The sequence below is a fragment of the Lactuca serriola genome, chromosome 2 (assembly GCF_051521515.1).
Source record: "Lactuca serriola cultivar US96UC23 chromosome 2, Lser_US96UC23_V15, whole genome shotgun sequence".
NCBI classification, from domain to species: Eukaryota; Viridiplantae; Streptophyta; class Magnoliopsida; order Asterales; family Asteraceae; genus Lactuca; species Lactuca serriola.
This window is the reverse complement of record NC_136409.1, coordinates 160023376-160037154: the sequence shown is the minus strand read 5'-3', so window position 1 is coordinate 160037154 and position 13779 is coordinate 160023376. Positions and strand designations below refer to the sequence as shown.

The 13779-nt window shown below is 32.5% G+C and overlaps 1 protein-coding gene across 1 annotated transcript; it reads left to right on the top strand.

The window, feature by feature from the left end:
* The first annotated feature begins 7328 nt into the window (after positions 1-7328).
* Positions 7329-13210, top strand: LOC145087177 (glutamate decarboxylase). Its single transcript, XM_079025090.1, has 7 exons — positions 7329-7527; positions 7618-7822; positions 11036-11236; positions 11337-11551; positions 11636-11889; positions 12006-12058; positions 12576-13210. The coding sequence occupies exons 1-7, from the start codon at positions 7442-7444 to the stop codon at positions 13050-13052; spliced, it is 1491 nt and encodes a 496-aa protein (XP_078881216.1). The 5' UTR covers positions 7329-7441; the 3' UTR covers positions 13053-13210.
* The last annotated feature ends 569 nt before the right edge of the window (positions 13211-13779 follow it).

Here is a 13779-nt window from a genome sequence, read left to right as displayed (position 1 = left end):
CAATGGTGCATCTTCAAGCATTTCTTCATTTTCCGATCCTTCACTTACATTCGACATAGATTCATTCATGTCATGAAAAACTTCAAGTGAATCCTTTGAATGATTAGGCAAAGATTCATGTTACTCCCCCTCAACAATTGGATCATTAATATTTTTCTCCCCCTCAACATTTGCAATCCCTTGATGTTAAACGTTCTCGAAAGTTTTCCCCCCTCAACTGCATGCATCGAATTCAAGTGTTCGCCCTCCACTTGTGCATTGTTTATTACTGGCATACTTTCGACATGAATTGGAGAATTTGTTGTGTAGTTTAAATCAACATTTTTTTGTATAACAGTTGAATCATCAAAATATTTCGACGCCTCAGGAATCTGATTGTCCTCAACATGAATTTCTGCATCAATAGCCCTGTCAGGAATACCAAAAATTATATCATAATCAAAATCTAACAAATTTATACTTTCAGATTCATCATTTGATACATTAATAATTGGTTTTTGTTCAAAACATTTTTCGAATCTTTTGACATGGTGATCATCCAATGTGAGATTATAAGTTTCTTCAATTTTCCGGGTTCGCTAGTTGAGCACCTTGTATGTCGCCGAATTATGAGAATAACCTAAGAATATTCCTTCATCAGCTTTGGACTGGAATTTTCAAAACATTATCCTTAAGATTCATAATGAAGCATCTGCAACCAAAAACAGGAAAAAAAGTAACATTTGGTTTCCTGTTGTTAATGATTTCATATGGGGCGATATCTAATCGACAATGAATAAAAGACTGACTTTGATTAAAACAAGTCGTTGAAACAGCTTCAACCCAAAGATATTGAGGAAGATTCGCATGTGACTAAGGATGAACAGAAGTCGGACGACAAAGAACACTAGATCAAAGATATGAGCAGAACGGGGTCAGGACATTCCAGGTGATTAACATACTAGATGACATAGATAGAATCGATATTTAAGGGGGTTTTCAAACATTCGGTAAAGGTGGTTGTATATACGAATAAGAAAAAGAATGTTAATAGTACAAAATTTGGTTTCAAGTTCAAGCGATTCACTAGTGTTAAAGACATATTAAAACTTGAAAGACTAATGGATGGTGTCAGATATGGAAGAAATCAATTGAAGCTTAGGTGTGGTTTGTTTTTTCGAAGCCAGAATGTCTGCAATATGCGGACGACATCTGTAAGTCTCTGCGGCAGAAGAGGTGGACCAAATGTATGCAGTCTGCAATAAGAAAACTATTTGTGTTAACGTCTGCAGCTGCTGAAATAAATTTATTTTTCAAACTTGATTTCATGTCATAAACATTAAAAATGCATTTTTACCCAAAATAAATAAATAAATAAAATAAAAACTGGTGTCCTATGTTTTTTTTTGTTTAGGTTGAAATTGATGGGTTTTAAGTAAAACAAATAAACTAGAAAACAATTCCTAAGTTCACATGCAACCTACTTTGGATCTATGTTTTAACTATTGAACATACAACTTTGAATTGCAAAACAAGAACCCTAGAGGAGAGAGGCTATTTTCGAAATTTACAAAATAGGGTTTAGTAATTACATACCTTTCAATTGTTATAGTAAACAATTGATAATTCCCTTGATCTTGATCTTGATCTTCTTGGAAGCTTAGCACCACAAGTGTAATGCCTCTAATGGAATCACACCCAAACTAGCAAGAAGGAAAATTGAAGAGAGAGGGGAGGGAGTATGCAGTTCGGCCAGGGTTTCTTCAAAAGAAATCAGTGACCTAAAAAGTGAGCCATGAGGCTCCTTAAATAGCTGAAGGATCTAGGGTTTAGGGAAAAACCCTAATGCTCCTTGCTTAGGGCCTAAGCAAACCCAAGGGCCTTATCCAAGCCCCCTTGGACGAAATCCTTAGGGTTTCCCTTATAGATTTCGTCCACCTCCTTCCAAGGAGGTTCTGGAGCCTTCCACTCAACTATTAGATAATTGCAAATCAGTCCCTGCACTTTATAATTAATATTTTTAACCCCGAAATTAATTCTAATTAATTTCTGGCTAACTATTAATTAAATCTCATGATTTCTAATCAATATATTATTTTCATAACATATTAATAAATCATTTATATTAATTTATTAATCTCATAATAAATTAGTATCTCTCCTTTTATAATTTCCTTGTCCAGTTGCTAGGTTTGTGGGCAACCCAAAAGGACTGTGCTGCTATCAATTCAAGTACATACCAATTATAGTTATGGGCTTAGACACCTAATCCAACAGTCTCCCACTTGGATAAGTCTATAACTATAATTGCTAGTATGACTTCTAAATTTGACCAGCAAATTGTAGCTTCCAACAAATATATCATAACTTTCTAATCTCAAAATCAACTGAAAAACTATGTATTTATTCCTAACAAATCTATCATAACTTTCTAAGCTCAAAATATAATCTTTGAATCCATGCGACGGTGATCCATTTCTTCGTGATCAGACTCATCTTGCTTTTCCATCAAGCTTCCTCTCTTTTCTCTGATCCTGTAAAACATTCAAATGTAATCTTATCACATTATGTATTAAGAATCAATGAATAGGAACTTAATGGAGTTAGATAGTGGATTTTACCTAAAGCAGAGCCATATTTCTTGACTCTCCCATCTCTTGGACTCTTTAGGTTCTCAGGGCAGATTTGTATCCAACGCCTTCTCTTGGCAGCAGAAACAGGTGGGTTCTTTTGGAATGTCCTTGAAAGCATGGTTGGTTGATTCACCAAACAAATATGCTCCATTGCTTTGCCAAATCATTTATGATTTAGCAGCAATAAGCATGTAAGTTAGGTCAATGAGGGTGGCGTCAAGATCCATCACATAATACTATCTTTTAAACTTATTATATGATTCAGGGAGTGACTGAAGAACCCAGTCCGTAGCCAACTTCTTGGGAAAGGTCGCACCCAACATTATCAACCTATCGATGTGTGATTTCACCCCTATGACGTGAGCACACACGGTTTTACCATCTTCATGTTTCATTGCCAATAGGGCTTTAGTGATATTGAACTTTTCAATCCTTCGGTCTTGTGGGTTTGGGAGAACAACGGGAGGAGGTGGAGGAAGTGGAATCAAGTTAGTCCACATGGCAGGGATTGATCTTTCACCTTCATAGTGGAACAGACTTTGAGCAGGAATCATTTTCCTTTAGATTCGGGAAGACCATGGTTAGATTCAGACATCTACAAAACGGGAGAAAATTCAAGTTAGTTGATAAGAATCCTTGATGTGACACCCAAATGAAACATCGAGGCTAGGATCCAACACAACATTCCACAAATTGGAAGAGGGATGTCGTAATCCAATTTGCAGAATATTTGAAGGTAGGTAAATGACGATTTACTAATTTCCACCATGAAAAACGAAAAAGAAGGTTAAGTTTTAAATGTATTGGAAACTCCTAGATCCTTTGAGATACATTGAAACTATTCAATGGCATGTTTTAGTCTCAAATTATGCTCTTCTATTTGTGACTGGGATGCCGAGGATCACAAACAAGATGTGAATAACCATGCAAATGTGCTTGGTAACCTCATTGTCTTTATCATTAACTATTGATGTGTCGGTAAACCACACACGTTCCATCAAAATGGCAATTATGAGATACCCATTACTACTCTTTATTAGTGCCTTTTAGTGTGCCGGTTAACCACACACGCTCCACTAACGACCAATAAAGCATAATGTGCAATTTCATGGATTAGCATACTTTTCACATTTTTTTCCAAAGCAACTAGAGTTGGGATTTTGTAAAATAATGTTATAGTACTTTCTTTAATAACATTATACTTTTAATGAGATGTAGTTGTCCTATCAAATCCGTTCTGCTAACGACCCTCCACTAATCAAGGAAGCGGTGAGTGAGAGTGGACACCCATTCAACTACCATTTTATAGGCAGTTTCCTTATACCCCCTTATTGATTAGCTTCGTGAATGAGGCATACTAGCGATTTGACTGACCATAGTCTTATACATATATAATATTTAACTTTTAATTATAATATATATATATATATATATATATATATATATATATATATATATAATGTGTGTTTTAAACTTTTTAAAACTTTAAGGGTTTATATAAATTTTCGAAATTTAAACTATTAAATTTTAAATTTAAATAAACCAATTAATTAGATTTAATATTTATCTTTTAATTAACTTTTAATTAATTTATTAAATCTTGTAAGGATTGTCTAATTAAATTAAACAATTAACTTAATCCTGATCCATATCCCTTCTAGATTTCAAAAATATGGGGATAGGATAATTTCCTTATTTTTCTCAACCAAATAACTAGATTTAATATTTATTTATTAATTAACTTTTAATTAATTAATTAAATCTAATAAGGATTATCTAATTAAATTAAACAATTAATTTAATCCTAATCCCTATCCCTTCTAGATTTTAAAAATATGGGGATAGGATAATTTCCTTATTTTTCTCAATTATCCAATAAGGCAACTATTATCCAAAACAAAGAAACCCTAAAAGGGGTAGCATATTTCGAAATTTCAAGGGGAGGAGGCTAGGGTTTTGGAAACCCTAACCCTAATTTCGACTAGGGTTCATGGAGGCTAGGGTTTTCGAAAACCCTTTGAACCAAAAACCCTAGAAATCGAAAATTTGGCCTTTTAGGGTTTAATAGCTATAAACCCTAATTTACAATTCAACTATTATAGCAATTCAATTTAAAACAACAATGGCTCTGATACCACTGATGGGTTTTAGGTAAAACAAATAAACTAGAAAACAATTCCTAAGTTCACATGCAACCTACTTTGGATCTATGTTTTAACTATTGAACATACAACTTTGAATTGCAAAACAAGAACCCTAGAGGAGAGAGGCTATTTTCGAAATTTACAAACTAGGTTTAGTAATTACATACCTTTCAATTGTTATAGTAAACAATTGATAATTCCCTTGATCTTGATCTTGATCTTCTTGGAAGCTTAGCACCACAAGTGTAATGCCTCTAATGGAATCACACCCAAACTAGCAAGAAAGAAAATAGAAGAGAGCGGGGAGGGAGTATGCAATTTGGCCAGGGTTTCTTCCAAAGAAATCAGTGACCTAAAAAGTGAGCCAGAAGGCTCCTTAAATAGCTGAAGGATCTAGGGTTTAGGGAAAAACCCTAATGCTCCTTACTTAGGGCCTAAGCAAACCCAAGGGCCTTATCCAAGCCCCCTTGGACGAAATCCTTAGGGTTTCCCCTATAGATTTCATCCACCTCCTTCCAAGGAGGTTCTGGAGCCTTCCACTCAACTATTAGATAATTGCAAATCAGTCCCTGCACTTTATAATTAATACTTTTAACCCCAAAATTAATTCTAATTAATTTCTGGCTAACTATTAATTAAATCTTATGATTTCTAATCAATATATTATTTTCATAACATATTAATAAATCATTTTTATTAATTTATTAATCTCATAATAAATTAATATCTCTCCTTTTATAATTTCCTTGTCCAGTTGTTAGGTTTGAGGGCAACCCAAAAGGACTGTGTTGCTATCAATTCAAGTACATACCAATTATAGTTATGGGCTTAGACACCTAATCCAACAAAAATGAGGTTTGAAGACCTTTGAAGACAGTGGCTCATGTTTGCAGCAGGAAGACCTCGCGCAGACATTTTTTGATCTGCGCACTTTCAAAAACAAACACTTTGTGAGGGCATATGTCTGCGCGTTGTCTGTGCGGTGCAAACAAAAGTGGTTGCGCAGATCTTCACAAAAAAAAGCCCCTTAATGTTGCCACATAAGAGAATATGTAGCCTCTCCCCGTCACTTTCCCCTATCCAAACTATCTCACTCTTTAAGGTCCCCGCATCTGCAAGTGAAGAGTGAATGAGAAACTCTACTCTCATTTGCAAAGTCTTTAGCCTGGAACATCATATCTATTAACTTTTCTTGCTTCTGCTACTATAGTGTTGGTCTTCCCCGCTTTGTAACTATAACAAATGATTCAATCTACATCCACAACATTGAAAAAGAAAGCAATATTTGTAAGAACCATTCGAGATGGTTGAAACATAAATAAATCGAATAGAATACAAAATAGATGCTAAATAAAGAACTTATGATGATCAAAGAACAACTCACCTATCCGCCAGATTAACACACAAACACACACATATATTAATTAGTAATTAGTAATTATAGATGAACACATATTGACGGGAATTGTAGACACACAAACAAGTATTCTAGGCCAAGATGGTCCTTCGATTATGCATATCGATGGGAATTACATATGAACACACACATAAATCGATCGATCCGAGCATACCAATAGGAACATCCACATATACACCAATCGATTTTTGGATGAACGACACAATGAGAGCGTCAATTTTTGAATCATACTGATGGGAATTCTAGATCAAGGAGTGGTGTTGGAGTGGGAGGAAGAAGCAACACAAATGTATTCATATTCAATTACCTTTTGTGAGGGAGAAAGAAGCATGTTGTATAGAGAAGGCTAAAGAAGCATCACAAAGGAGGAAGGAGAAATAATCAGCATCGTTTGGAAATTATGTTTCTCTATCTTCATTATTTATTAATTAAACTAAAGGGTAAAAATGTCAATATATAATGTTTTTAGTGAAGGAATGAAAAATATAGATGAAAAAGTCAAGACCCTTTGAAAATTAAGTATTTCAGAATAAACAGTTTAAAGTTCGAATCTTACAAACTTCAACTTTATAGTGATCAATTTTCAAAACGATGTTAATTTTTGTGCAAAACACATATTCTTAAAATCTTGTGATTTTATTATAATTTACTTTGTAGCGATCTATTTTCAAAACGATGTTAATTTTTGTGCAAAACACATATTCTTAAAATCTTATGATTCAAATATAATTTATTATTTTAAATTGATTGTTTATTGTATCAACTATGAATAGCAATTTATCAATCAAGATCAAAAAAGAGTTTAATGTTATTATATCATAATATAATTGATTTATAAAAGCACAATCAAGAAGGCACATGAGTTGTCCTTCGACTTTTAAGTTAAATATGTTTCAGAGTATCAAACTTGTAAAGATTAAACAGCACAATTAAATGCACAATTAAAGGGATGAAAGAAATTTATTAGTTAAGTGTAAAAAAGTCGACCAATTCCATCAGCAGATGTTCCCACTTTCCATACCGACATAAATTTGCACTAAAGCCCCTGTAATATTAAAGTACTCTATTAAGGACCTCTACATTTTATATTTTTGTCCCCAGCCATTTTTCTGTGTCTTCCTCCCGAATTGTGTGGCTATATAATTGCTCGTCCCACGATCTCCTTCTTCCACATTCAACTGCTCCCCATCTACCCCTCTCTCTCTCTCTCTCACACACACACAAAAACACACAAAAAACACGCACAGAAACACAGTGAAACAACAAGCATGGTGTTATCGAAGGCCGTGTCGGAGTCCGATGCCTCCTTGCACTCGACGTTTGCTTCACGATACGTCCGCACATGTCTACCAAGGTGCAAGCTCCTCCGATCGACCAGATCTTACAGATTCTGAAAAACTTTTGTATTGAAATTTGATTTCGAGATTAATTTTGATGATTGCAGGTTTAAGATGCCTGACAATTCGATTCCGAAGGAGGCTGCGTATCAGATAATAAACGATGAACTGATGTTGGACGGAAATCCGAGGCTGAATCTAGCGTCGTTCGTCACGACATGGATGGAACCGGAATGTGATAAGCTAATCATGTCTTCCATTAATAAGAATTACGTTGACATGGATGAGTATCCTGTCACTACTGAACTCCAGGTATCCTCATTTCCTCTCTTCTTCTTCCTCCGATCATATGCCCTAAGTTTTTTAATACACCAGATACCTTGACTAGATCATAGATGACGTCGATCGACGATAAACAAAAGCGTGAAATTAATCAAAAGTCATCGTCTAAATCTGAACTAATTTAAAATTTAAATGATCACACGATTTTGATAAATATATGTTTGAATGTAGTCAATGATGATGATATAAAAATGTTAGAACAGTTGATACTCCATATCCGAGTGTTACATGTTGATATAAATATTTGTTACCAAAGTTATGAATCGATTCAGATACATGTAATTACAAACTTAAAACTTATAAACCTAATTGTTGATCAATTTTAAAATAAAAAATATTCAGCAATATGTATCACTATCTGGGCAGAAATAAGGATTATGATGGTTATAGAAAAATATACACCTTACATTCACGAAATAGGGCATCCCGCATTAAAAGGTTTGATGTAAATTTGACCAATTATATTGGTCCTTCACATTCCATGCCATTTTGGTTATTTTAAAAAGAAAAATAGTATTTGTCCTTATTCTGATATTCTTATTTTGATTATTCATTAAACCAAAGGCAAATATGTATTGTCGACGGGTTCCCCTGTTATTTAACTGATTCCATTCTTTTCGATTAAATTAATGAAATTATTATTATAGAGATATTTCCTAATTATATCAAAAAAATTTACTTGATCAAATATTCTAAAGGAGGGCTAGTTCCGTGTTTAAAAAAGGTAAAGATATTCATCATAATTTTTTTTCTTAAATTTTTTTTTTTTACTTTTTTTAAAAGATTGGGTTTCTTTTACAAATCATCAAAACAAAAGGTTTAAGGATCAAAATTCTTTTTCAGAATTTGTTATTGCAATTCAAAAACTTTTATTCTCATCAATTTTATAGTGGATCGATTCAAAGTTCAGATGATGTTTATGTTGAAAATGAAATATCAATTGATATATATTTTGAAAATGAAAGTTATTAGTCAACAATTAACTATTTGCTTAAGAGTAGACTATAGGGGCACTATAAACATAGATCTGTCCATACAACTATACTAGTTCCACTATAAAATAACCCAATCTTTAAAATGGAATTACTGTTTACATACAGTATTTTTTGGAATTCTTGTAAACATAAATAAATAACAATAAGATAACAATTTTTTGGATTATTCTATAGCGTTTTAACTTTTTACTTTCTTGTACACTCATGTGAAAAAAAAAAAGATTTAAAAATAACAGAATCAAATATATATGGATTACTTTTACTAACGCGTTTCGACAAATGAAGACTTCTATTTGAAGATATCGAGATAAACAGTAGAAGTAATTGATTAATTGATTTTCTTAGAATGCATAAAAATACTATAATATAAAACTATTTTATACAAAAAGTGATGATAATAAACTTTTTTTAACGCTTCAAATTATAAACGTGTTGTTTACAGAAAACATAAAAATAAAATAAACGCTTATTGAAAATATATATGCGATTTACATAAAATCATAAAACTATAATTCTCTTCATTATTGTTATTATTATTATTATTATTATTATTATCATCATTATTAGCATTATTATTAATATTAATCCTGATCTTGATCTTGATGCCTAAAAAAACTCTCCAGCAAAAAAAAAAAAAAAAAAAAAAAAAAAAAAAAAAAAACGTGACTAGGACGTTTAAAACGTTTGTGCAAACTGATTTTGAGTTTTGTGTTTCAACTGATAATTTAATCACCTTTTTATTTACAACATTAATATACATATTTTAAAATATGTATCATAAAGTAAATATGATAAAAAATTAAATGCAATTTGTCTTTGAGAAGTATTTAATAAAAATCTTTAGGATTTGTCCTGATTTTCTGTTTTTTTTCTTTGTCTTCAACAAAACTTTTAGATTTTAAATGATTTTCCTGTCTCCTTTTCTCCCCTTGCAATAATTTCAAAAATATCATCATTTAAACTGATATTTTAATTTTAAAAAGATATAAATAGATCAAATCCGATTTGACGTAAATATAAATATATCCCATGTCATTTGCCATGCTGGTATACCCAATTATTGTCATGAATTACGCCCATTTCACCCCAATCCACTGTCATATCCAATTGTCCCAATCCCCAGATGCCACGTATACCATCTTACTAACGTGCACCTTCATTGGTATCTTCAACGGCTTTAAAAAAAATAAAGTATATCACAATAAAGTGTTTTTATTTTTAGAAATATTCAATCGCTTTAAGAGTGTACTTTAAGATCATTAGTCAAATTATCGACATGTGATGCATCATGGTATTAGGAAAAGTGTAACTTCCTATTTTGGGATTATCATTTAACATGTTGCCATTGAAAATTTTATAACGTTTCATAATTTAATATTTCTGATTAAAGAGACATATCACAGATAGTCGTGTATAAGAAGTGGTGGGGTCGAACGTCATTTTAAATCATGAGAGCAATAATAGTGCCAACCCCATTGTCAATAAAGTTAAACTAACAAGAGTAAATTATTTAAATTAATTAAAGCACTATCATCCGATTGTTATATTTAGAAAGAAAGATCATCCCCTAAGAATCAAATCCTCAACAAATTCTATTCTAATCCATATTACGATTAAAAAAATACGAGATATCCACCGAATTCACACCATTATTCAAAGATCATTTTATCAACATAACCATATTTTTAACGCGTATCTCTCACATGGTTACTTTTTTTCACACGAAAACACTTTTTCTAACAAAATCTTGTTAATGTTCGTGAATTTGTAAAGATACATGAAATCGTGAATTTTTTTGTGTATCCGTGAGTTTAATAGATTTTCGTAAGGTTGAAAATTCTCAAAATCATGAATATTTCTTAAAAATATAAAAATTATAAAATGTAGCAAAAATGGTTAAAGCGTTTAAGGTTTATGTTGTGGGTTCAAAACTCAACAAAGTTTTCTATCATAAAAAATTCACTTTACTTTTTACATTTTTTTGAAACATAGATCTTAACATTTTTTTCCAACCTCATGAATATATGAATAAAATTCGCAAATTTTCCCCCTCACGAATTCAAGGACTTTTTTTATTCAATGAGTAACACTAAAATATGGTTATTTTAGTTAATAACATGTAGATGTTTTTGATTGAGAATATATTAAAAGTTCTTATTCATATTATTGTAAATTAAAATAAATACAGAATCGTTGCGTGAACATGATAGCACATCTGTTCAACGCGCCACTTGGTGAAACCGAGACTGCAGTCGGAGTGGGGACCGTAGGTTCATCTGAGGCAATCATGTTAGCCGGATTAGCCTTCAAAAGGAGATGGCAAAACAAGATGAGAGAACAAGGAAAACCATTCGATAAACCCAACATTGTCACTGGTGCCAATGTTCAAGTAAGTAACCAATATTTCACTTCATTAATGATCAATACATTAAAAAGTTGATAAAAAGTAAAAAAGAAAATTAAAAATACAATTTGTTTGTTTTTTCAAGGTATGTTGGGAGAAATTCGCAAGGTACTTTGAAGTGGAGTTGAAAGAAGTAAAGTTGAGGGATGATTACTATGTTATGGACCCTGAAAAGGCTGTGGAGATGGTTGACGAAAACACAATTTGTGTCGCTGCTATTTTGGGTTCAACCCTCAACGGTGAATTTGAAGATGTTAAGCGTTTGAATGATCTCTTAGTTGAGAAAAATGCAGAGACTGGGTACGTTTGAAAAATAAAAAATACAATATAATTTGAAATTATGTTTATGTATTTTTATTATCTTATGGGAATGAATGTATGTAGGTGGGATACTCCGATTCATGTGGATGCTGCAAGTGGGGGATTTATTGCACCATTTATCTACCCGGAATTGGAATGGGATTTCCGATTGCCATTGGTTAAGAGTATAAATGTTAGTGGTCACAAGTATGGTCTTGTGTATGCTGGAATCGGGTGGGTGATTTGGAGGAACAAAGAAGACTTACCCGATGAGCTTATCTTTCATATTAATTATCTTGGTGCTGATCAACCCACTTTCACCCTCAATTTCTCCAAAGGTAAACTTATAAATCAATCGGTTACAACAATTTTCAACCGACTTTAACAGAATTTAATAGTGGATTCTTTGTCTTCAACCATATAAACCAACAAGTTTTATGAATTTATTTTTCAGGTTCTAGTCAAATCATTGCTCAATACTATCAACTCATTCGCTTGGGTTTTGAGGTTAGTTTTCATCTTTAAACCGCTTCACATACTCCTTAATTGCCTAGAAATTCTTAGGTCAATATTACTAAATGGCAGCACATTTTTTATCCATCTCATCATGTCACAACTTTTTTCTACACCGGAGGCTACAGTGTTTTCTCTTCTAGTTTTCAGACTTCGTTAAGGAAAAAAAAAAACCATCACTAGTGAATTGCAAAAATCTTTTTTTGGGTTAATTTTTTTTTGTAAGAAATTCAAAATTTTAATGGTTATATAATAAAAAAAAAAACTTTTTTCTGGTGGCTATGAACAAATTTCAAACTATAGTGGTTTATATAGAATTCAAAGCTACATGTAGAGTTTATTTTTATTTTTATTTTTTTGTAAAAAAACAAACTTTCAGAATAAAAAATTCCGAATGGTTAAATAGACTAAAAGAAAAGTACAATGGCTTTATAGAATTTGATCTCAACTTTATTTCATCCAACTTCTTGACCTGTTACTTAACCGATTTATTTGTATGAATTCTTACTAGGGATACAAGAGCATTATGGAAAATTGTCAAGAAAATGCAATGGTCCTAAAGGAAGGACTTGAAAAAACCGGACGCTTCAACATCATCTCAAAAGACAACGGTGTCCCACTCGTAGCATTTTCACTAAAGGATCACAGTCAACACACCGAGTTTGAGATATCAGATATGTTGAGGCGGTTCGGGTGGATCGTGCCAGCTTACACGATGCCACCAGATGCCCAACATGTCACGGTTCTCAGGGTGGTGGTTAGAGAAGATTTTTCAAGGACATTAGCAGATAGACTTGTGGTGGACATATCGAAGGTGCTTCATGAGCTTGATACGTTGCCAGCCAGGTTGAGTGCCAAGAAGACAGTGTCAGAAGAAAATGGAATGTCGGTGGCAGCAGTCGATGCTGAACACGAGGTGACAAGGAAGATTACTGACGCGTGGAGGAAGTTCGTCTTGGATAAGAAGAAAACTCAAGGTGTGTGTTAGGGTTTTGGTTCGTAGTATTCTCTTGTGTTGAAAATTTTAATAAAGTATTGTTTTATTGTGTGGATTTCAGATATTGTAATTTTTGGTTAATAAGTTTCTGTATGTTTGTTTTAACAGTAAAAATGTGATGATTTTAATATGTGAGGTTTGAGGTTCAAGTCTGGTTTTTCTATTACGAACTTACAATGACACTATAATGTAAATTTGTTGATCCATGGAGATTGGAGACATTTGGGTTAATATTATTTACAATTTTTTTTATATAAGAACAATTAAAAAAAAAAAAAAAAAAAAAAAAAAAAAAAAAAGACAACTTGATTTTTCAAAAATGTAAGAAGATATGAATATGTGGTTAAGCAATTAAAACATTGAACTCTCAAGATTCAAGAATACGTATAGAAACGGTCAACATTTTGTTATAATGTTTTTTTTTTTAAATAAGAATATTACTATGCAGAAAATATTCATAAAAAAAGATGCCAAGAACTTGTCGAAGGAAAAAGAATACATGCCTATATGGTAGGACTTCTCAAACTTCCAAGCAAACAAGCTGTGAGATCAGCTCGATCACAAATCACAATTTCTTAAATATTGTTTCGGACAATTGCTTATAAACTACAATTTTTGTAGATTAATTTTTCTTTCGGACAATTGCTTATAACCAGGGCCGACCCAATACATGGGCGGCTTGGGCCGACCTAATATATGGGCGGCTTGGGCTAAGGTC

Coding starts and splice junctions, on each gene's coding strand:
- LOC145087177 (XM_079025090.1), top strand. CDS start 7,442: ATGGTGTTATCGAAGGCCGTGTCGGAGTCCGATGCCTCCTTGCACTCG. Junction 11,552..11,635: donor GAGAAAAATGCAGAGACTGG/GTACGTTTGAAA, acceptor GAATGTATGTAG/GTGGGATACTCCGATTCATG. Junction 11,890..12,005: donor CACCCTCAATTTCTCCAAAG/GTAAACTTATAA, acceptor TTTATTTTTCAG/GTTCTAGTCAAATCATTGCT.